At 38.5% G+C, this 23,816-nt stretch overlaps 1 protein-coding gene across 5 annotated transcripts in view; it reads left to right on the top strand.

The window, feature by feature from the left end:
- The window catches only part of GLRA2 (glycine receptor alpha 2), a 131,186-nt gene that overhangs the window by 94,949 nt on the left and 12,421 nt on the right, over positions 1-23,816 (top strand). For 3 of the 5 annotated variants that reach the window (XM_026110169.2, XM_026110174.2, XM_026110168.2), the window contains exons 8-9: positions 6,563-6,712; positions 8,622-8,741. In XM_026110169.2, the coding sequence (XP_025965954.1) occupies positions 6,563-6,712; positions 8,622-8,741 (270 nt within the window). The remainder of the gene's footprint in view (positions 1-6,562; positions 6,713-8,621; positions 8,742-23,816) is intronic. The other 2 variants (XM_026110172.2, XM_026110173.2) reach the window with 1 other exon arrangement.

The raw sequence follows: 23,816 nt of genomic DNA, 5'->3' as shown, positions 1-23,816 counted from the left end.
ATTTTCCAGTAACAGAATAATAGCTCTGGTAGCTTAAACTTTTTTCATTGCAATGAACATAAATGAAAGAATATGGACATTAAAATCTTGCAGAGGCAAGCAAACATTTATCACAGTCTGGGAAATGATAGCTTTAGTTACTGTTCCCTCCTCTTCCACTCCCCACCGCCAGGATTTCAACACTGATCCGCTGGACTCCCTGATAATATTGCTTTCTGCAGTAAATCTAGTCATTACTTCGGTTCTTTATTAGTGTGTTGCAGTGGGTGCACTATAAACATCACAAGGATGGCCTCTCCCTGCCACGAGCCAGTTCTCAGCTTCTTCCCGGTTCTTCCTTATTTTTAATGAAGTAGGAAGGGGCCAACCACTTTCTGCAGTGATTTTCTAATCACTCACTTGCAAGGCCAGGGAGAGCTCTAACTCCTAGCTGAAGGCATGCTCTGGGTTTGGGTCAAAGATCAAGCTAGCTGAGGCAAGAAAAGCTGAGCTAGACTCTAACTCTCTCTGATTACATGGATATTCCACAGAGAAGATAAAATATATTAAGGCAGATTATCTGTGGCCTAGGGGACCTTTCCAGGTTTTTTAGGGGTGAACATATACTACTGGATGTAGGAGGGGGAGATCCCAGCAGCTAGAATTGGTATTGATGGCCTGCCCTCTGACTGTCCTGCAGAGTCACCCAGGTTCGAGCATGGGTTGCAAAGCCTGTTGTGGTCTGATTTCTGATCTAAATTTGTTTTAGAATGACAATATTTCTTAGGGTGAAAGACTTGAGTGAAAAAAAAGATCCAGAGTTAGAGAGAGCTGAAAGTAGATACTTTCCTTGTAACAGCAGCTGGCTGCATTTTTTTTTTTCATTCAGAAATATTTCTGCCTGGAAAACGTGGTGTAACTGGGACTGGCCATTTCAGGTTCAGCAATGTAGAGCTGGTTGCAGGAAGGAGCTATCATTTTCTTTATGAATTCATATTTTAGGAAAATACAATAAGTTTTATGATAACAGTATTTAGTGTAAATGTTTTGGTTTAATAAAAATAAATAGATATTTTATACAACACCAACACCTTGTACTGGAAGGTAGGTTTACATAACTTTCATTTTAGTTTCAATTTTAAAAGATACTTTTTTCTATTTTCATATTTCCAATCTGAAAATTTCTCTGAAATCTTTTTCTCAAGAGATTTTCTTTAATTCATAGGAGAAATTAATTTCAAATGATAACATTTCTAACTACTTTAAAATTTCCTTCTTTGAAAAGTCTTGCCTGGAACATGGTACCGTGCAAAACCAGAGGTTTTTGTCTTCATATCACAACTCAGAGATATTTTTCATCAAATTTTATCTATGAAAATAATTGAGTATATGGTTCTTAACACACACTGAGCACCTCACAATGCTTCTTGATTTTCACAGTGTAGAACTTTGAAAGAGATTGGAGGTGTTTTTATTCTCATTTTACATCTTTTAAACTGAATCAGAGAGTTAAAGCAGTTGTCTGGAGTCTCAGGAGGCTTGTACTATATCAGAAATAGAGCTCACATTTGGGTTGATTCGCAAATCTCAACAAATGACAACTGCTTGACTGCAGTATCCATGACCATGTTTCCCATCAGTTTCTCCTTACAAAAGAATGCTTCATTCCAGTTTTGATCCACGGCTATATTCAGAAAAGTACCAAGATACACTCTCACACACAGAAGGTGTGAGAGAATCACAGTGCTAAAATAAACAGGGTTGGAAAAGGGTTTAATGTATACAAGTGCTTCATGAATACCCTAAATCCTCCTTTGATGTTCATTTTCAGCAACTTCACTGAGTTCATTGACGTTATAGCAATATTACATAGAGCACAAACCACTCTTTTATTTAAACAGTGCGCATGGCCAAATAACAGACGAGGAAATACATGAAGGGAAAGGAGTTGCTCTGTCACATTTATTATGCTCATCCTTACCACACTTGGCTCCTGTTGCAGACAGGTTTCGCTCTGAAAAATTTCCCTTGTTAACTCATCCTAAAACATTTACAGAGCATCTGAATAATTAATATAATTTATGGTTTGATTGAGAGAGAGCCATTATCTCTCAGAAAAACCCAAAATAAAACCGTGGAGAGGAAGTTCTGCAACATGCAGTAAAATACAACGCAGTTAAGTTGTTTAAAGAAAGAAAACTGCAAGAAATGCGTACTGTGCTTTCTGCAAGTGACAAAGCTGAATGAGGCACAGATTCCAAACATCCAGTTCTACAAGTTTCATAAAGTAAATGGAGCCAATGTGCTATTGGGGTTATAGGCTTTTCAGATAAAATTTTACAATGTCTACCTTTTAAAAAACAACCACTACTAATATCTCATTTTATACTTGGTAGCTTGATAATGTTAACTTCGTATTTGTAGTGTTACTGCAGACCTTGCATTCTGTCCTGTAAGAGAAATTATGGGAAACATGTCAAGTGCTCAGGTGACAGTCTGTATTACGTATACCACTATGGGGTAGTTTTTAGATATAACTTCTGTTTGATGCTTAAAATTAAATGAACACATTAGCTAATACAGATGATTCACAGGCTTTATCTCACCAATATAGGCATATGCAAAACAGATACCTATACCTGAACTAGTCAATGTAAACTCCAGTCTTGGTCAGAAAGGAGAGACTGACAATTTCAGGTGTGGTTTATTCAACTATAGTATAGTTATCTACACTCCACTTAGATGCATTTCGCCCTAAAATGCCTATTTCTCACCATTTAACTTTAAACAACATGTACATAATAGATGTTTTAAGTTAGATGAGATGCAACCTGCTCCAAAAAAATCGAGGTTTATTATGGCCTACATGAACACAGAGGTGAATGTGGAGCATGGAGTATGGACATGGTGGTTAAGGAAGCTAGAGATATAGTATTGTTTGATGAGAAGCTGGTCTTTACCAAAGTAGGTGAAGTCAAGCCTTTCAGCTGGGGAAATGTATGAGATTTCATGCTATATTGTGATCTAGGGAAAAAAAAACCCCAAACTGCTAACTCTTTATGGGCTTGGTGGAAAAACTTGCTGAAAACATGAATATGTCTACAATACCACAAGGTACTCAGTTTTGCAGGCCTCAACTTCTAAGTGTGTGTCATACAGAAACATTTTTTACAGAGAGTTGGATGTGTAACATTCCCTGTTTAGTGCAAAAGAGAAATAAGAACCTAGGAATAAGATCCACAAAACAGCCTGCAGAGTGGAGAGTTTCCTGTGGAGATAAGGGGGAGATACTGAGGAGCTCCTAGGAAAGGGCATATCATTGACATATGAGCCAGCTTTTCTCACAAAACACAGGAAGAAGCTGCAGCATCTGGCAAGGAAGTGGTTATAGCAGTCACCTGAAATGTGCAGATCAAATTCAAACCTTCTCTGTGCTCATGTCACTGAGTAAATCGCTCAGCCAGCATGAAATACTCCGTGATAGGGCTTCCTCAGTCTCTGCCTGTGTGTGGGACACAGACACAAAGAATGACTTTATATTCCAGTGGTTAAGATTCTCATCCAGGATGGGGAGACTGTGTTCCAAGTCCCCAAGCCAATGCATTTTTAAGTGTTTTTATACAAAGTGGAACAGCTTCAGCAGGGGAGGTGGTTGAGAGAGGTCTACTTCAGAACAGTCTAGGATCTGGTGAATGTGGACCTTTTGTGGGGGAAAGAAGACAAAGGTGAATGTCAGTTAAGGCAGAGATGGACCCTGATGGACCATGAAATCCACTGATCCTTTGTTTTGTGCATGCTTTAGCCCTCCTAGGCTTGGTGCAGTAGATCTGAATAATTTTCCATGCATTGGGGTGGCTAGAAAAAATCCTATTTTCAGAAAATTGCATGGGCTTTTAGACTTCTAGCAACATAATTCTCTGTATGTAATGGGCATACAAAGGTAAAATTACATAAAATGATTTGAAAATGAAGGGGTCAGCTGTCACTCATTGCAGCACTTTTGCATTTATTTATTTTTAATGTGTTGTTGGAAGCAATCACTTTTTATTTGCTCATTTAAAGCTGTGCCATGGTATGGGAATGGCTAAACGATAAAACAAGCTAGGTACCTGCCAAGTATATTGTGTTCCTCTGATTCCAGCCCAGTAGGCTGGAGTTAAAATAATCCAGCTGGCTCAGCTATTGTGTGAAGGCCATTTATGGCAGCACTGTGTAAGTGGCAGGAAGGCTAACTCAGGGTTTCCTTTATTATTTTGCCCTCAGTGCTTTAAGCACACTAGGACAGGATTTGCACAGTCAGAAATGCTGATTCTTGTGGCTTCAGTTCCCTGCATTGTGCTGTTTCTGGCAGCTCATTCCAGCTGTTCATGCATGTCTAATATGACTCCTAAGGGCATTTGTAAAAGAAAACAAGCTGCCCCTTAAAAGAAGGTAACAAACAATCTATACTTAGCTCCATTTTACAAAAATGACAGTGGCTTGATTCCTACTGTGCCTCAGTCTGTGGCACAACGTCTGGGACACTGTAGAATTTTCACTGGGTTTTACAGCTGATCAGTAAAGGTGTAACTTGTAAGATTTTACTGTGTGAGAGAGAGAAATGCATCCCTGCTGTGTATCTAATTTAAAAGAACGAATTCATAGTATCACCTTAGCCTGCTAAATGCTTCTCTTCCGTCTCAGATGGGGCATGTTGTATTTTGGGCATGGCAGTGGGCATTGCAGTGCAGAGCTGGAGTATAGCCTCAGCTACAGAAATTATGATACCCCTTGCAGAAGGCAAGCTCCCTGCTAAATGCTCTATGTGCTGAGCAGCAGTACGTGGCTCCTCAGAAGTTTCCTGCTCAATGTTCAGGACCTGCAGAATGGAGGTTGTATCATTTCTGCCAGTCTTTAAATGCTAGTTCCCTTGCTCATATTGTTTCCTGGAGCATGGAGGGCAGTATATTCCACTTTTTTTAACAAAAAAAAAATGCTCTAAAGACTTTGAAAACTGATGCTATTCAAATACATTGTGAACAGGAACAAAATTCCTAAAATAGGCATGCTTCCCTTCAATGTGAAATGGTAGCCACTACCATAAAAGCAAGGTCATTTTGAATAGTGTGTGCAAAGTGTCCCAGGCTAGAGGTTGTCCAGGGAGGAGACTTGGGTCTACTAAACATTAGAGCATCAGATGCATAGCACATCCTTTTCTGCTTTCCTTTCAGACCACTCTGTGTTCTGACTACACTGAAATGTTTACCATAGAGGGTATTATTCAGCTATTAAGTACCTATTTCCCATAATATTTCAGAGCTTTGGCTGAGATCCATCCATCTGAGGTGCCCTAAGGTATCTGAGACATCTCCAGTGGACTTGCCAATATGATACTGAACATCTGTGCTCTTGTGGATTAGCAAATGGAAGCTAGGTACCTAAGGTGGCAGTAGATGATGTTTTTATTTAGACAACTGAGTAAATCCACTTGTGTCTACACTGAGAGAATGATTCTAAGCTCCTTTTTACAGACATGAAGATGAAGATGCACTGTTAGGGTGTTATCATCTCCTCTTAAAGCAGACATTTAAAACAGGTCAGATGCATTGCATCCTGGAAATGCCTATTCTTCTTCCTTCCTTGATTCATTCATATCAGAGAAGTTTAGCAAACTAGCTTACATGTGCATTGCAGACATTTAAAGTCAGATGATTTTAATTTCACCCTGTATGTAATACCTGGTAAAAAAAAAAAAGAGAAAACCTGCTGTTGCCTATATATAAAATCTTTGCTTAAAAACTTTAAGACTACAAGGAAAGGCAAAGCACAAACACAGCTGTAAAGGACAACATACCTTTGACATGAAGAGTGTGTAGCTCATTAACTGGCTACTGTTTAACCTACTGTGTGGGTAATAGGATAAAAAGCCCTAAGACATTACAGTGGTGAGATGCATCTAATTTAATAGTGGACCAGTCAAGTCAAATCAGAATGGGCTTTTACTATATAAAAGCCATCTGGTATTTGGATATTTGTAATATATAATATCTATGAAGATGTATTTTTACTATAGAATTGTTGGATGAAGGTCAAGCAACTATGAGTGAATATCAAATAACATATATATGAAGTTATGTCAACTAATGGGATACTGTACCCTAAGTCTACTTTGGCGTTATGGATACTAAACATAGCTAATTAGTGAATACGGTAAATGGTTCATAAAAGAATAGGAGAGTCATAGCTCTAGCCTTCTCAGGCCTGTTTTCCAATATGTATCGTATCTTGCCCTATCTCCATATTTTTTCTGATAAGCTGTGATTGTGACTATGAGAGCATTTATATGTTGTTAGGACTAATTTTAATTATTTTGCCAAAGACAGTAAATCATAATTAGTGGGTTTTTTGTGAGCACACATTTGCATGAATAGTTTGATTATTTTACTTGTTATAAGCCAACAAGCTAACAAACAAACAAACAAAAAAGAACAACTGGAACAACTGGAACTCAAGCTGTGCAGAAATGTGTTTATTTTTTCAAGTAAATATCTTCAGTTTATGAAGGAGTTTGGAATATAACACATTGTGTCCTATTTCATTCTAGGTCTCCTATGTAAAAGCTATTGACATCTGGATGGCTGTGTGCCTTCTCTTTGTCTTTGCTGCATTACTGGAATATGCAGCAGTCAACTTTGTTTCACGACAGCACAAGGAGTTTCTGAGACTTCGAAGAAGGCAAAGAAGACAAAACAAGGTACAGCTGCTCTTTACTTAGGGAGACTGAGTTTGCCCTGACAACATGCTGACAGTCTGATTTCTCACCTCAGTTCTTCTTTTCCTTGAAGGAAAGTCTCAATCTAAGGTTCTCTTTAGAGCAATTTACTCCTTGACAAAGAGCTGAAAACTGGCTACTGGGTTTATTTGCAGCTCATTGACCTTATCAATAAATGTCAATAGATTGGTCACTGATTCTGAGATTTTTATTCTCTTCTTGCAATTTCTGAGGCAGCTGTACCTTATTAGCTATTCCAGACCTGGCTGATGTTAGCTTTTCTTTCAGTCCCCAAATGTTATGCTATTATGGGGTATCTACTAGCAGATAAGGTACAGCTGGAAGCAGCGGTGTAGATAGTGTACCAGTATATTTCTCTGACATCATCCAAACCTGATGATATCAGCACATGTTTGAGACCTGTGTTTTCTACTGCTACCCTAGCTAGGTATGTTAAATTGGGAGATTCCTTAGGAGAGCCTATTGCAGGAGTGATCAGCTGTCCTGCCCTCACTTCTAAATCACTAACGACTGGAGTCATTCCCAGCTGAAACCAATACACATGAGACTGAAAAACAGAGATAAGGAAAATTTCTTTATATTCCACTATTTTATAATTTGTTATTGATACTAGCTTGAAATTGTTAACAAAAGGACTCTCTGTGCATATCATTATCAGATCATTTTATACCAGTGACTGAAATGTAGAAGAGAGGCCTGTTTCTGTCCTGAATATCAGTCTAGAAACATTTTTAGGAAGTCCATCTGCCTTTCCTCACTTTTTCTTTGGTAAACTAAAGGACAAGAAAAGACCTTAAATTGAATTATAGTCCAGTTATGATCATTCCTGCAATTATAAGAACTTTACGTTATTCATCCTTCCTGCTGTTACTGGTTTTCTGTATCGGTAGAAACATTTAGGTTTACTGCTGCCTGTGAACATTTGGTAGGTAAAATAAATAATCACTTGAGCTGCACAAGTGTTCTAAGCAACAAATAATGGGTTCCTTTACAAGAAGGATGACAACAATGGCATAGGGCATTTTTGTTTTGACATATCTGTCTAATAAATGTTCTGTAGCTAATGTATTATTTGATGGATGCTCTGGGAAGCAATCCAGTGCTATTCACTGGCTTAATGTTATTTTTAGGTGAGTTGAGATTCCCGTTAAGATTAGATTACCAGAGAGAACAGAAATGCTTGCCAGTCAAAGGCACACCTGCCAGATGCACTGCTACTGGACGCCTTTGTTTCCAAAAGCAGTAGAGCAGCAGCAGAAGCTGATGTATTTGGTCTGTAATTTCAGTTTCAGAGACAGTGTTTTCTTTAGAGGTGAACAAGTTGGCAAGATGCCAACATCTGTAAGGAACAGTATGGCCCTGGCATCACTCAAAAATATGGAGCTTTGGTCTGTGGAAACGGTCACTCATCTGCGGTGGGAATGATTACTCTGGTGACTATTAAAACAAAGGTATTTTAAAAAAATCACCAGAAGATGTACATTTATCCTAAGCCTTGTACATGGCTTCTATACAAAATGGGAAATGCCCTGATTAAATACAAGGAAATATTCTGCTGGAGTAAGAGACAACTGTCCATTAGCATAGGCTTGCTTTCATTTTCCTGTGAATGTGGATGCTCACTTTTCAAAATAGGGAATAATGTTACTAAGGCCATCTTTTTATGATGTGGTGTCTGCATCTCTTTACTTGAAGTTGCTTCTCATGATTCTCTCGATTTATTTTGCCTTGAAAGTGATTCGCATTGTTTTGCATGATGGTCTTCTCTAACTGAGCCATTCTTCTCTTTGCGTGTTGTATGTGTTGTTTTGTTACCATTGTGCTATTTCCATTCTTGCTGCTGCTGTCTATGCTGACAATCTGGGGACAGGCACAGACTGTGACTGTTGGGAATGAAAGTGTCGAGTCGGTGCGGCGCATGAATGGCTTGCGGAGCAAAGAGTCATCAGCTCACGGGACAGTGAATCAGATCGGCAGTTCAAGTTTGAGGGTAAAACTGTAGTGAGAAAGAGAAAGCAAGAGAGAGTTTTAGCATTTGCAATGATGTCATAAATCAGTAGAACAGATGATTTTCATGGCATCACTAGTGACCTCTTGTATTCTCTTTGCTAAATGTCACCACAAAATATATAGTACTGTCCCCAGCATGAACAGCAGTTTCATGTTATATGTTCTTGTGGCCCATCTTTATGCTTGCTTTTTTTCCATGGCTGGATTGTGCCACTCCCATTCCAAACCTCCTAAGGAAAGTGCATGTGTATTCTGTAACCTAGTCCTGTAATAAATATAGAGTGAGTGGGACAGGAGTATAGGAAATGCCTTGAGACAGAAAAATCTTACATTGTCTCATCTTTCAAATGAGTATATTCCAACAAAACTATAATGAAATTTTTATTGATGTGATATTTATTCCTGAACCATCAACATGCATTGTTCCTTCTCATCATGTCCTGAACCCTGTTTAGTGGAGAAAGAATATCTATGAATCCAAAATATATTAATCGGTTTCTTTTTACTTGTTGGAAAAGAGCCATGGGGCTGAAATCTTTTACACAGTGTAATGAGTAGCAAAACTGAAGCAATATCATAGAAGCTGATAGATCCAGATTACAGGTGAGTAATGAAGATAATAAAATCAGTGATGGAGAGAGAAACGGGCTTGGTGTACAGCTCTCTACTTGCTACCGGTGGCTGGGAAATGAAATTTGTTCATTTAAATAAAATGGAATCAGAATTTAAATCTTTCAGAAGCTGATTTCCCAAAATAAACACATTGCTTGAAGAGCTTTTGAGCTGTAATGTGCCTCTGACATTGACCAAGCTCTGTAAAAAGTTATGTGACTATAAGATGAAAATGATTTCAGTGGATTTGGTGCACTATAAAGGGAATTGTTAGCTTTCAGAATCAAAGCAAAAAACGCAGTTGCTGTTACACAGCAAAATTAGGATAGAGGATTTGCAATATGATAAATTGCTGACTTACGGAGCCATGATATCAAACAGTGGAAGGACAGCTTTCATTTCTGGAGCCTTTCTAGTGTAGAAATAATCATATTTATACATATACAAACCCAAACATAACGAAAGTGCCAGAGTCTCTCTAGAAGACAGGACCAATAAGACTATGCTGCTACTGGACAGCTGACATCATGCAACTACAAACCAGTCCAAGTAAGTACTCAGCATTGTGTATGTCATCATTAGGGGTAGGAGACCAGCTAAGGTGCATGTAAGGCCCAGTTATTCTCTACCCAAGGAAAGTCTGGAGAAATCTCTCTTCTATAATTATAGACTATATACAGCCGGGATGGTACACAAAGAGGCCATGACTCTGAAGTATTTTTACTGCAAAGTCCTAAGAGCTGGAGCTCCAAAGGTGTTGATTTCTTCTAGAGGACTCCCAGCACAGAAAGTGGTTTGCACTTAAGAGATGAACAGAGGAGACAGACAAGGCCAAGGCCATGTCCATGTTTCCCTTATCCATATATTCAACCTACAAAGGCATAGGTTTGGGGAGTGATGCTGTCATAGCAGCAGCTCAGTACTTTTCTGCTCAGAAGGAGATCTGCCTGCTGAGAGGAACATAGACTGTGGGGCCACGAGAAGGCTCACAAGCAAGGAGCTTGACTTGCTGAGTTATTGCTCATAGCACTAAGAGTTTATAATGAATGCACATCCAATAGTCACAGTTAAGAGGAGAGGGTGGAAAAGAGGGGTGACTGCATATTTATACTGCATCATTCAGTTCTAATTTGGAGAGACAAAAAAATAGGTAATAAAGCACATCTGGCCAAAATTCCTAGATTAAGCAGTTAGATCTACAGAACAAGGAAAGAAACATTTTCAGTTTTGTAAGCCTGCATCTCTGTCACTGCTTTCATTATTGCCACTGCTAGTTTTTGTTCTTCTTAGTGTGGCAACCACCAGAGCACTGCATGAAAACACAAGAAATCTGAGCCTGTCAGATCTCTTAAGCCAAAAGTCAGACCCAATCAACAGTGGTTAATGTTCCTCTAGGAAGGCTTAGGCTATACTGCTGGTGGTTCAGACATTGCATTTACAGCTGAACCATTGACCTGTCATTGCATTATGGAAGATTGCACTATCAGGACCTGTTGCAACCTTCTAAACAAAATAAAACCCTATATCCTCAGCTAATCAGCTCTTCAACCCATCTGCATTCCCCAAGCAGTTTCTGTTAGAGATAGTACTCAGTGCTTGTCTTAAAGATTTGTGTAGCCTTCCTGCACACAGTGGAATACATCGAACAGTAGCAGCACTTCTCTGATGAGTGAAATGGTTGCCTATTTGCTATATATACCATGATATACTCCCTTTTGTATAAACAGAGTATAGGCTGCAGAAGCCATGAGCACAGTGGTGTTGAGAAGGTAGTACAGTTTCATTATATTAATGTTTAAATTTGTATAGTGCCAGATCACCTGAAAGAAAAGTACTTTTTTTTTAAAATATGATTTGTAATAATCAAACGAGATTTGCTTATTTTTCAAAATGACAGGATTCAGGGGAAGAGGAAGAACTCTGCTTACATAGGTTCCAATCACTCCTTATGAAAACAGTAATTATTATATGATCGGTACTCAAAATGAGTCACAGTACAACAGTATTCATACCAGCATCTCAAAGATGACTTACCAGCCCCATGGTCCTAAATTATGTATGTGATGGTTACTGTCATGGCCAAGAATAGGGGTCAAGTCTGGGGCTGTTAGTGTTAATAGCAATATTTTCTATATCTTGAACTATAAACTGTGCTGCTGGAGACTAACAGACTTTAATCCCATGTGTAGGGGGCACAGAGCAATACAAATAATAATGCTGTGTCCAGTGGGTTTCACATGCATGCAGATTAGTAAAGGAAGGAACAAATGGTGCTTTCAAATGAAAGAGCTGAGAGTGAGACTAAATGATTACAGCAGTGAAAACATTTGGTGGAACAGTTTAGAGAACTCCTGTTCTCTGGGGGAGCTGTCAGGGGAGAGACAGATGCATGAACTGTCCAAACAAAATCATTTTGACTGTCAAAATGATAAAATATTTGCATCTTTAAAAAGGAGAAGAGGTACTCCTTGAGTAACACTCAATTTTAAAGGCCATCTCTGCCATTTTGATCATATTGAGATCCCTCCATCAGACCTCCAAACAGTTTTCTAAGATTTCCTAGACTTGCCAGTTGTAAAAGTCAGTGCCTTTAGCCTGACTTTACCTTTAAAACATTTGGTACTACTGCTCCCAATGGAACTTTTTATACGCTAATGTCCGTGTGTATAGCGCTTGGCGGTATGATGCACACAGTTTGTGTTATGTAACATGCTGCATCATGTGAATAATGGAAGTGCTCAAGGAAAACCCTTTTTGCTGTGCTATTTTTGGTACTCACAGATCAAGCTCAAGCACATGAGTTTCATTGTGAAAAATAGGAATCTAGGCTGAATGGCTTTCTCTCTCTTTGACATCTTCCTTACGTAATGGATTAAACACAGGGTAGATTCTGTTGTAGATAAACACCCTCGAGATATTGTGGTAACTTTTCTTTCTGCAGGGCAGCTGCATTAGCACTTTAATGTAACTGTGCAGAAAAATCTAGGAAAAGATAAATACACCAAAATGATCGTTTAGCTTGACATAATAGTTGGATACACTACTGCATTGAAACTGTTAAACAATAGATAGGGACAATACATTTGCACTTGTTACTAAGTCACCTTGTGATTTCATGTCCTTGCCTGCATTTTTATTGTGAGCATGAATAGGGTAGAAGTGGGCTTAGTTAACATCAGAATATTTTTATTGTTTATTAAATAGCCTTGCTATAATGGGTTTAAGCATTTAAACAAAAACATCATTTCAAACTAGAAATATGTCATGATAGATATTCTTTGTCTAGCACTAGGCATAAGTCTAGAGTCATGTAAGAGTGAGAAGAGTCCTAAAACAAAAAGTATGAAAAGAAGCAGTTCAGCTATGGGGGTGGTATACAAGCAATCGATCAAAAAACATAGTAGCAGCAGTCTATCCAGGTGGCCCAGAGCAGATGAGAGAATACAGAGCAGCAGCTAGAAATAGAGAAAATAGGAGGAATGAAGGGACTAAGCTTCCTGGAAATGCAAATTTTCCAGAGAAAAACAAATGGAAATAAAGAAATAGTGGAAAACTTGTTTTTTTATAAAGTACTGTTTGCAAATGTTGCAAAAAACAGAGTTAAAGCTTTGCTCAAAATATTATTGGAGAAAGGAAGCTAAGATTAAAACTCAAAGCACAGGAGCATCTGTATATGATGTGCATTATTGTCTCAGAAACAGTAAGATGATAGATTTTATATTGTTTTTCACCCCAAACCAAGAAACAAAAAAGAAAATGGATAGTCACATTTCAAGGGAGAAAATCTTGGAAACCAATAAAAATTTGGGCATTCTAAAGATTCTGTAATTAAAAGTAGACTAATTTATGGAAAATGTAATATCAGTTTGCAAGAGAGATTATTGAAACAGCTTAACAGTTGTAAAACACCTCCAAATATCAAATGCTTAATATCTAAATGTTAATGAAAGCTGGAACAGAACAAATAGGAACCTGAAGAAGTGGAATCCAGATGCTAGAGTAGGGGCAGGTTAGCCTGGAGAACGAAATTCATAATTCTTAAAAAGAAAACACAAAAGGTAAATGTCTAGTCTAGGGGTAGTGGAAACTAGAGAAGTGGAGAACCGATGAGTTGTTAAGCCTGCAAAAATGGTGAATTTTCATGTCCACTGAAATAATCAGAATGACTCCATGATTCAATACTGGCAGGAAACTCATGTTTGTAAATTGAGGCTCTGTCATCATCCAGACCATGGAAAATTCATTATTATTATTTAAAAATAAAAACATGCTACCCCATGTTTTCAGAGGAGAAAAAAATTGCTAACTGCTGTCAACAAAGGTTACCTATAAAATGAGCGTGGTGAGCCACCTGGCCACCTTGTAGCTGTTGCTCCAAGTTCCTGAAGTTACCACTTCTCAGACAGATAGGAACCTCTAAGACACACTGTTTTGGGTACATATAATGCATCCATATTATTGGTACAAACATTATTGAAGCTTCAGAAGATAAAACACAGGAAGATAAAGTATTCACCTGTATTCAGTATACCTGTAAAGGTAAAGTTCAGAAGAATCATAACTAGAACAACACTCTGTGGGAAGAAGGCATGGAAAATCAAACCATAGGGACCAGGCACTATACCAAAGCACCAAATAGGACATGATGCAGTATGATGATTCACGCTGGCCACCTTCCAAATACCATAGCAAATTACAACTTAACATAAAGTAAGATATGAGCAGGATGTAAGTGTGGTAGAATTAAGTTTAAAGAGGCCACAGAACAGTAGTACTACTGTATTTCAGATCTGAGACTGTAAAACGACTGTATACTCCATCACCTCGGGACAGGTAGAATTGGAAAAAAGCCAGAAGATGTATTTGATAAAGGTTTTTTTCTTTAATTGGTAGTGTTACTTCTGCTTTAAAAACTTCTGCTTTAGAGTCCTCCCTTGTACCTACCCAGCATGCTGTGCATGAAATGATCATTTCTAACCTGACAAGCCGTGGGGACTGAAGTTTGCACTTCACTTGAGTGAGTTTGTCCTGGTAGTTACTCATGAACAGCAGGAAACATGCCAGAAATGAACTCTGCAGTTTTCCAGCTCATGAAAGGTGCTCTCCAGCTGGGTGCAAATGTCTCATTTTTTATTATACCTAGGGGAGAGTGCAAACTGAAAATAGGGCAGAGGAAACTAAAAAAAGGCATGAAGCCATGTTCTTATTTTTGACACTTTAAAGCAACAAGAAGTAACTTTTCAAGAAACACATGCTAGAGGCACAAACTTGTGTTTTCCAGACTATTTTTGAAATTCACGGTTCTTTTGTTGGATCTGTTCTGGCCCACCTTATTTCACGAGAAGAGCTGATGAAAAAAATATTGAATACAAATTTCATCAACAAAAATGAAGATGGGGACTACATTTGACGTAAACTATCCCTGTTCAAGACTCCAGAAAAAAGAATGAAAAGCCAGTGTAACTCCAACGTTTATCCCTTTTTGGCTTAGGCTCCATAAAGAGTCAATGAAACAACTTTGCCCCACATTTGTTTCCTTTGTTCCTGCCCTGTAGGTAGTGTATCTTTACTCTTTTTCCTGCCCAGACTTGGGATCCAATAAGCCCTTGATCTCAGGGTTTCTCACTGTAGTGATGGTCCAGCCCTCTGTGCTGTGAAGGAGTGAAGAGACCTGAGAGAAAGACAGTTTTTGAGCCTGCACTGCCAGGGGTTCATCAGGGCACTTCACATCAGCTCTGAGTTCTGCCTTGAGTTTTGTTTTCAACAGCTTAGTTTTTCAGCATGAATAAATACAAATTAGTACTTCTGCAAGAGAACGAAAGGGTAACACTGTTAGAGCCAAGCATAATATGGGCTAAGGATATCAGCTGTATCAATGTATTTCAACCCTGACTTGCAACTGTGCTAGTCCTGCACATCGCCAGAGATACAACACCAGTTGTATCAAATTACATGGTAAATTGGCGAGATGGGCAAGTGTTCAGTAGGATCCATGAAATGCATATTTACATCTGACCCAATTAATCCCCTTCTCCACAGGGAGAAGAAGCTGCTATTTGAAAGTAATTAATTGTGAAGCATTCTGTAATGATGTTGTCCAAATGACATTGTGCAAAACCAAATTGTATTAACTAGACTGTTGAAACCTCATGCTGTCTGAAGGTCTGAAAAACTTCATGCATTCCAGTGAAATCCACTTTTTATAGTGCTTTTTAAAAAGTGGTGTTAAAACCATTTGTTTCTCTCTCTCTTTTTTTTTCCAGAAGGCAAACAACATTGTTTTGTAATTCTTGTTTAAGTTTACAACCGTTGCTTATAGCAAACTGATCAGTCAAAGCCTGATTCTGACACCTTTAGTTTGATTTAATAATCGGAGATGTTTACTTCATTTGATGCACTGCTAAAGAAAGATGCTATTCAGTGTGAATATGGATATCCATATTTGGATATTTCTCTTGCAGGCTGATTTTCATTTTTTTATAGTAGCACTAATCTGTCCTTCACAAAAGAAGCAAGCAGTTGGCCCACTGGGAGTTGATGGAATGGTAGGGAATGAGATTTTCTTTGCTACGACAGGAGGAAGGAGGTAGGGAGAGTTACACCGGAAGCAATAAACACCTTGAAGCTCCACATATTCTGAATGATTCTTGCTGAGTCTTCCCAGAGTCCTCCTGCAGACTCATTTCAAATTTGGAAGTACCTGTAAACTCATTGCCAAGCACAGCCACAGATCACTAAAAATTCCTGGTAAGGAAACATCTGCAAACTACTCATGTCTTTTTTCTGTGACTAGACTTTTCTCATGGTATCTCAGAGCTGATCAGTCCCTTTCTGGAGCTGGCACAGCCCTGGCTCTGCCCCCACAGCTCTTCTTTGCTCCAATAGTGTCAATGCCAAGATAGACTGTTGATGTCATTTCTACTGGCAAGCTCAGTTTTCCAGTGGTTAGTTGAGCATCTTTGGTGTATTGAGTGTGACAGATTGTTTCTAGCTCTTGGATTAACAGATTTCAAAGGTCAGGAAAGACTGCTGTGGTTACCTAATCTAAACATCTGGGGTAACTGGAGCCTGGAGTAAATTCCTTCATCAAGTCTGTAACTTCTGTCTGAGCAAAAGCATAGTTCTTTGAATCATTTGACTTCTAATCTGAGTATATAATTTCTCACATAGATATTGTGTGCATACATTTGTGCACATATATATTATATAATGCACTTGTATGAGTGAGTTATTTTACTATGATTCCAAGGTTTTTAATTTCTCTGTGATATCATGACTGAAGGCACCTAGGAGACATGATGCCTTTGCTTTGATGCTTCACCACACTCTCTTCAAGTGGTTCTGCATGTAGTTTTCTAAGTTGGTTCTTTCTACTAGTCATGTGGAAGTGCTCTGCCTGTGACTGACTCATTGATTTTTTCTGTTAAGCCCTCCCAAGCCTGCTGGTGGTAGAAACTTGCCTTTGAGTGCTCTGTAATCTTCATCTGTCAAAAGAATAGCTAATTAAGAATGGACATCACAAACCCTGTTCATTAGACATTATCTGAATTTCACTAATGTGAGATCTTACGCGCCATTCTAGGAAAGCAAGTTCTGTTTCCTCTTGAGGGCATAAAGCCTTATGTTGGTAGCTGCATGGAGTAACTATCATCCTATCTAGCACAAATTTTCCAAGAAGTTAATCCATGTGCTCTCTGTTAACTTATGATAGCTTTATTATTTCACTTCCCTGGAGGGCTTGCTCTTCTAACATGGTTTGTCTCAATTGTCAAGTTGACAGGAAAGAGCTGTACAACAGATGTTCCTCCAAAAACCAAGCTTTTGCCATATTCCATGTTCAGGCTTTGCAAAACACAGTGTAGATTCAGACACTGTTTAAGTCTCCTGATTTGCTTCATCTGCAGAATTTTGTTCTTGTAGGCTTTCCTTATGTGCTGAACACAGGAAGGAAGTTGCAGCAAGTGTCCATTTTAGAGAACTAATTGCATGTGATGCCATTACAGGCTGGTGAAATGGAGATAACCTATATGTCACAGAATGCTCTTTTACAACCTTTGGCACCTTCCGTCTGGTAGACATACTGCAGTGTCCCTAATACTCTTTTTTTTTTTTTAATCATTATGGAACTAGCTCGATTAATTAAGATGTATTTGTCAGGTGCCATATTTTTCAGTGTGTGTGCAATATGGGTCCTGATACTACATGGGTACCCTGTCCTCACTGTGAAAGGCTGGTGACCCTGCATCTGCCATGGGACTTCCCATGTGAAATTCAAGAAAGGACATTCTTGTGTTTGCAGATATTTACATTGACATGCAGATACATTCAAGTGTTCTGAAAATTACTTTGTGCTCTTGCTCAGGAATTTTCCAGCCTTATCTAGGCTGCACCCTGTTTCCTATAACCTTCCAATGGCTCTTGCAAAAGATAATTGCCTTTCTTCCAAGTTGGCTCTTTACAGGTGGCAAACCAGGCAGTTGTTTTATTGCAGTTTGTTTACTGGGCCATAAGGTCAGCCAGTCTTTCAGCAGGCAGGTCCTCTCATAGGCGTGCGCACGTGTGTGTGTGTGTGAGAGAGAGAGAGAGAGTGTGTGTGTGTATGTGTATGTGTGTGTCTAAGGTGAAAAAGAAGAAAAGGGGAAACGTATTTTAGAAATTACTCTCCCTGCATTATCTTTGGTCTGTGATTCCCACATAGATCATCTGCTTTCTCTTGTGTCTGTCTACTTCGTAATCCATTTTCCCCCAAACTCTCATATCCTGGCATGTCCTGCCATGCCTAGTCTTCAGCTTTTCTGAATGTATTAATTCTAGTTCTCTCTCTGAGTCTCTTATGTTTGGTATCATGCTTTTCACTCCAGGCAGCCTCACCAATATTTCTAGCAATGATTTGCATTGCAAAAATAAAGAGGATTTGTTGTTTCTTGATTTGCCTTCTGCCTTCAGAATTATTGTTCTGTGTAACATTTTTAGTTACTTCTCAACCTTTTCCTGAGTGTGAGCTTGGCTGCTCTCCTACCCCATTCCCAAATCTGTTTTTTGGCTTCATAGCCTAGTCAATGTGTTCTGCATGTAGCATTTGTTTTGAGTTTCACCTTTTTTGTATGGCAAGAGTCAACCTTCTTAACACAGACCCTGCAGAACTGCATGCTTACCAATCTGCTGAATAAGAAAAGGGTAGAAATAATAGAACTTTATTATAGATGTAATATTATGCTTGAAAACAATTGATTTAATAATGCACATAGAAAGGTATAATATTGGATTTGGATTCTTGTTTTCAGATTTCACATCTTAGGCAAAATGAGCTTGTAACCTGTTCAAACGAAACGTATTGCATCATAGTTAAATGACAAAGGGACTTGAGAGGAACTTTTCTTTTGGCCGTTATCCAAACTTGGAAGTCAAATAGAGAGTGTTACTTTGAAATTCTTGGGGGAGCTGTTCAGCAATCAGCTGTATCTCCTTACTGTGGGAAGCTCCATTCAGAGATCCTAAAACACAGGAATGGCTCTACTGTATTAGTCCAAGGCTCGGTCTAGCCCAGGAAGCTGTGTGTGACAGCTGCCAATGGAGGAGGCCCAGAGAAGAAGCCAAGAGTAGTGCAAGTTTACAGCAATATGTCCTCAGTATATCCCCCTAGGAATTTTCAGCTCAAGAACTTCCTGAGTCAGAGGTAATATTTTAGTGATGCTAGCCTTTGCTATTTACATAGAAAACACATAGTTCAATGTTACAATTTATGAATTATTTAATGCTTTTCTTAAACTGGCTATGAGTAGTTCATATCAGTTCCTCAGCATTGTGGAACTAGGGATACATATGGTCACTGGAGCAGCTAGGAATTCACACTGGGAGTGAAAGCGGTGTTGGAAGGGGAGGAAGGCCTTTGTAAGATTAATCAAGAGAAAGAAATAACAAAGCTACATGTTGCATGAAAGCAAATAGGTCACCTAACAGAAATGCTCTAAAACTGATTTTGCAGATTTTAATGTATATTCTAATCTGGTATTTGTCAAGTACAAAGTAGTACTGAGTGCAAGGAGAGCAGGGCTGAGGGAGAAAAGAGAACTAGTTCTTTAAGGAATTTTCAGTATTTGTATTTTCTTTCCTAATTGATATATTTGTGGTCATATAGAAGTATGAGCAATAGTAGGAAAAACGTTAGCATATTTAAGGACTTCAGCATAAGCCAGCTTCAGCCTGCTACTTCATATTTCTCAGATGGTGGTCACGGGGCTATTGGTGATCCTTAAGACATGCAAGCAAGGAAGCAGAGAAAATTGGGAGACACAGTAGTACAAAATGAATGCTCAGAGATACAGCCTGTTATTTATTTGGCTGTAAAAGAAGTAACATAAGTTTGTGGCAACACTGCATGAGGTGGTCCATATTTTTAAAGATTATTTTCTCCCATAATTAAAAATTTATCATGAAACACTCTTCTATGTCAGTTCTGCTGTACCCAAGCTTCATCTTTCATGTAGACTTCAGCTAGCTGTTGCAGTTCTCTTTTTAAATGTTTTCAAGCACTGCCATTTGTTCCTTATTTGGAAGATGTCCTAGATTTTTCTGTCATGAACTACAGAGGAGTCAGTTCTGTGTTTTTCATTAATGGGTTGGTCTTTTATTATTCTGCCCATGCTGCTACTTGTGCTAGATGTGCATGTGGTGGAGAAATAAACTGTACTTTTTCATAGAGACCAGTGGGACTGTGGGAAAAGAGTAATAAAATCTCCAAAGAGGATAGGTTTCTGCAGGCACAGAAAATGTTGTGTTGCTCCCTGGCTGTAAATAAAGACTCTTTTTTTTCAAGTTTGCACAAAGGATGTTTTTCTCCAAATACACAACAGCTCTTTTAAGATTCTCTGGTACTGTACAGTCCTGTTCCTTTATTATTTCTAGGTGCTGGGGATGTCTGTTTATGTTGTCTGTCTCTTATTTTCTCTTTGATCTTTCTTTACTTTCCCTTGTAGCTTATATTGTGTTATTTTGTTGTAAATATAATCTACCTGAATTTTGCTTTTTGACATGTGAAGATTGATGATTTTGTCATCCTCCTTTATTCTGGTGCTGCATTTCCCTTTGTTTGATGGGCTATCTTGTGGATATTTGCGTAGCTTGGGTTGAATAACAGATTTATATCATAGCAAAGGATTTTTTTCATCAGATGCCAGGTTTGATCTTAAGAGTTGTTATTTCAAGAATATTTTTCAAACCCCACATGATGCTAATAGCTTGTTTTATTACATGTGGCAATAAAACTGTGCAAAGTGTTCTCAGAGCTTCTTGCTGCCTAGCCTGACTCTCATGAGAGTTCTGCCAAATATTTACCTTATTCAACTAAGAAGCAAGAATTTGCTCTCCTGCAGTAAGGTCTTATTCAGCAGATGGGGGATAGGAAGGGATTCTGGTAGGCTTACCATAACTTATTTCTTGTGCAAGCTAAGGGCTGCCTTAACCTGAGACAGGTGTCTGCATTTCCAGAGTATTGTACCCCAGCAGGTAATTGACAGGCCACAGTGGAATGTGAATTTTGTCCTTTCTTTATCCACAAGTCCTTCCCCTCTTATCTTCCATATTAAGGTGAAGATGACTTAGGAATTGGTACCAGATTCATGGGAGCCTGAGGATCTTTTCTGCCAGGAGACTTCAAAGCTTCAAAGCTGAGAGGCTCAGACTTTAGCCTCTTTGCATGTATAAAGCATTACAATGTAGAGAAAGCTGTTTGGCCTGGCAAATTGTTGATATCTATTCCATTCTTCTTACTGCAAACACAGAATCACAGGATCTTGGAAAACAGGACCAAAAGAGTCCTTAAAAGCCAGCTGGTGTAGCCAGCATCAGGCAGCACATTGAGAGATTTACAGTCACTGAAAATATTAATCAGTGCTCTTAAACAGTTTCTTCCATAATGTGCCCAATATATCATGAGTGAGTTTAACAGAGATTTGTGAGGGGCTGTTCCTCAGGGAGACTGAATTTTATCTGAGCTGAATTATATCTCTTTGTGGATGTGCTGACCCGGAGCTGATTTTCTGATATACATCTGTAATTCTCCTTGACTTGCAAGTACTCTTGGAGCACAGGTCACTAAAAAAGACTCTGAACAATTATTTACCGTTCTGGACAGGAATAACAATAGGCTCTTTCTCTCCTAAGGATCTTTGGTTCCTCTTCCTTCTGCAGCAGCACAGGTTACACAGCAGAGATATTCAGATACTGAAATACAGCTACAACAGTTCGTATGTTTGTAATTTGTGCCATTCTCCTACTGAGTTGTCTGCTTTCTAACTCTTTGCTCTCATCCTTTCTTAGCCCTGAGAACTGCCCTTCATCCTCTAACACTCTTTAAAGGTTCCTCCTAATTTTAACTTCTGCCTGGACTGAGGAAGTAGTTTTTCAACATTTTAGATGAGGAGCCAGGATTAATCTAATACTTATTTTGACAGTGATATAAAACCCATATATGCATGATGCAGTATAAAAACAACCTGCCTGAGCAATTAGGTCAGCAATCAGACATTTACAAACTGTATGACAGAAGAGCAGAGCTATGGATTAATGTGTATAATGATCTTCTTTATTTAATAGAAAAAGCATGCAGAATTTTAATTACAATGAGGAAATTCTACATTTACTGCAATATTCATGGGAGTTGTTAATGTCACAACTGTATTTTGACAAGGAAGGACCATAAAAAGCAGGACTGCAAAACTGGCAGATAGAAGTACAGTGACTATTTCATGTTGGGCCTTGCAAGAGAACACGCATCTGAAATGAATGTGTGACGAGTGGGGAGTATTGGATTTCTGCATAAGGAGTTGACAAGTCAGACAAACAGCAGCCATATATTATCTGTGATGGCAAAAAGATCACATCATTTATAACCTTTGAGGTAACAGGAAAACTGAACTCAACATCATCTTATAATGATCTAAGAGAGAACTGTCTCTCTTTTTTTCTCCCTGGTTATATATAGCTGTTAGAGAAGGCCCTGCTGAGCAGAAAATGGAGCATATGATCAAGGGCAGTCCTGTGAGTCAATTTACTGACTAATACTGTACATTATCATGTCAAATATATAGCACCAGCAGTATGAACAATAATGAAGCCTAGTTTATTTCATTCCTTGTAAATTGAAATGAAGATATGATTGGAATTGCTACACTTGGATATATTAGCCAGATTCTCTTAATCATCCTAAACAAATTGCCCTACTCCTTATATTGACATTTACTTTATGAGCCTTTCCAAGACAGGCAAACTGAGACCATCTATTACATCTATCTATTTAAAATATCCTCCACATATCTGTCCCCTCAAGCGATGGTTCAGTGGTCTAATACTTTGAAATACCTGCTTCCCTCAGACCCAAAGAAAGTATAACTCAGCCTTTTATCCTTTTGGAGAGAAATTATTTAGTGCAATGGCATGCAGAGACACTGTAAATGGACTAGCTCTGGGATCATCTGTAAACAGTCCAGCCATAATGCTGACTGGAAAAAAGACCAGTGGAAGGCCCAAACGACCACTGAAAGGAGCCTTTTGTGGCCTGGTGTTCTATCTTCTCATGCCTCAGTGTTTCAATGACCAAGTCTGAGGAGGGGGATATTGCTAATATTGCACTTACTCAATGGTCCTTGTTTTATTATTTTTATTTTCTTTCCAAATCACAGGAAGAACATGCCTGTGTGTTTTGTAGGTTTTTTTATGGCATTGATCAATAAGGTGGTTACTTTCTGTAATGTCAAGCTGAAAGCCAGCTAAAGAGAAGGTGCCGTTAATGGTAAACTTTCTTTTATAGTAAAACTGCCACTGAGTACAGAAGGGGTACATTCTAATTTAGCTGTATAATAAAAGTATTCTTGTATAACATTGAGGTCCAGACTCCAGGTGAAAGTCTGTCCACTTTTTGGTTTCTTAAAACATGTTCTTAAAATTCCAGTCAGATTTGAATGAACAAAAACTTAGTGAAATAAGAGTTGAATTGACAAGTCACTGTCATTCCTTTAGGGATAAGAAGAGTACATAATCAGTTTTACTCATTTCTAAACTCCTTGCTCTAAGGAGAGAACTGAGAGTAATCAGAGACACATTTGCCAACTGTTTGCTGAAGAGAAGTTGCAAAGCCCAAATATTGCTTATCCGTTAAGCACAATTTCCTGTAGGTAGTGTGTAAGCTAATACATAAATTAGCACAATGTTATAAATTTAGCGTGTATAAGAAAAAGCAGATGGTATTGCTGTTAGTGGACGTGCCATTGGAGTATTCCAGAAGCATGCCAAGTCTTTAATCTATTACTATATGCATACATTACCAATTACTGAGTTATCAGTAGACTAGAACAACATGTAGTATGGATGACTGACAACTCTTTTTCCTGAGCTTTCAACTTAGAATAAAAGCAAAATGCCACTTTCTAGTTTTGCAGCATTAACT

The sequence above is a fragment of the Dromaius novaehollandiae genome, chromosome 1, assembly GCF_036370855.1.
Source record: "Dromaius novaehollandiae isolate bDroNov1 chromosome 1, bDroNov1.hap1, whole genome shotgun sequence".
Taxonomy (NCBI): Eukaryota; Metazoa; Chordata; class Aves; order Casuariiformes; family Dromaiidae; genus Dromaius; species Dromaius novaehollandiae.
This window is presented reverse-complemented; position numbering and strand designations above follow the sequence as displayed.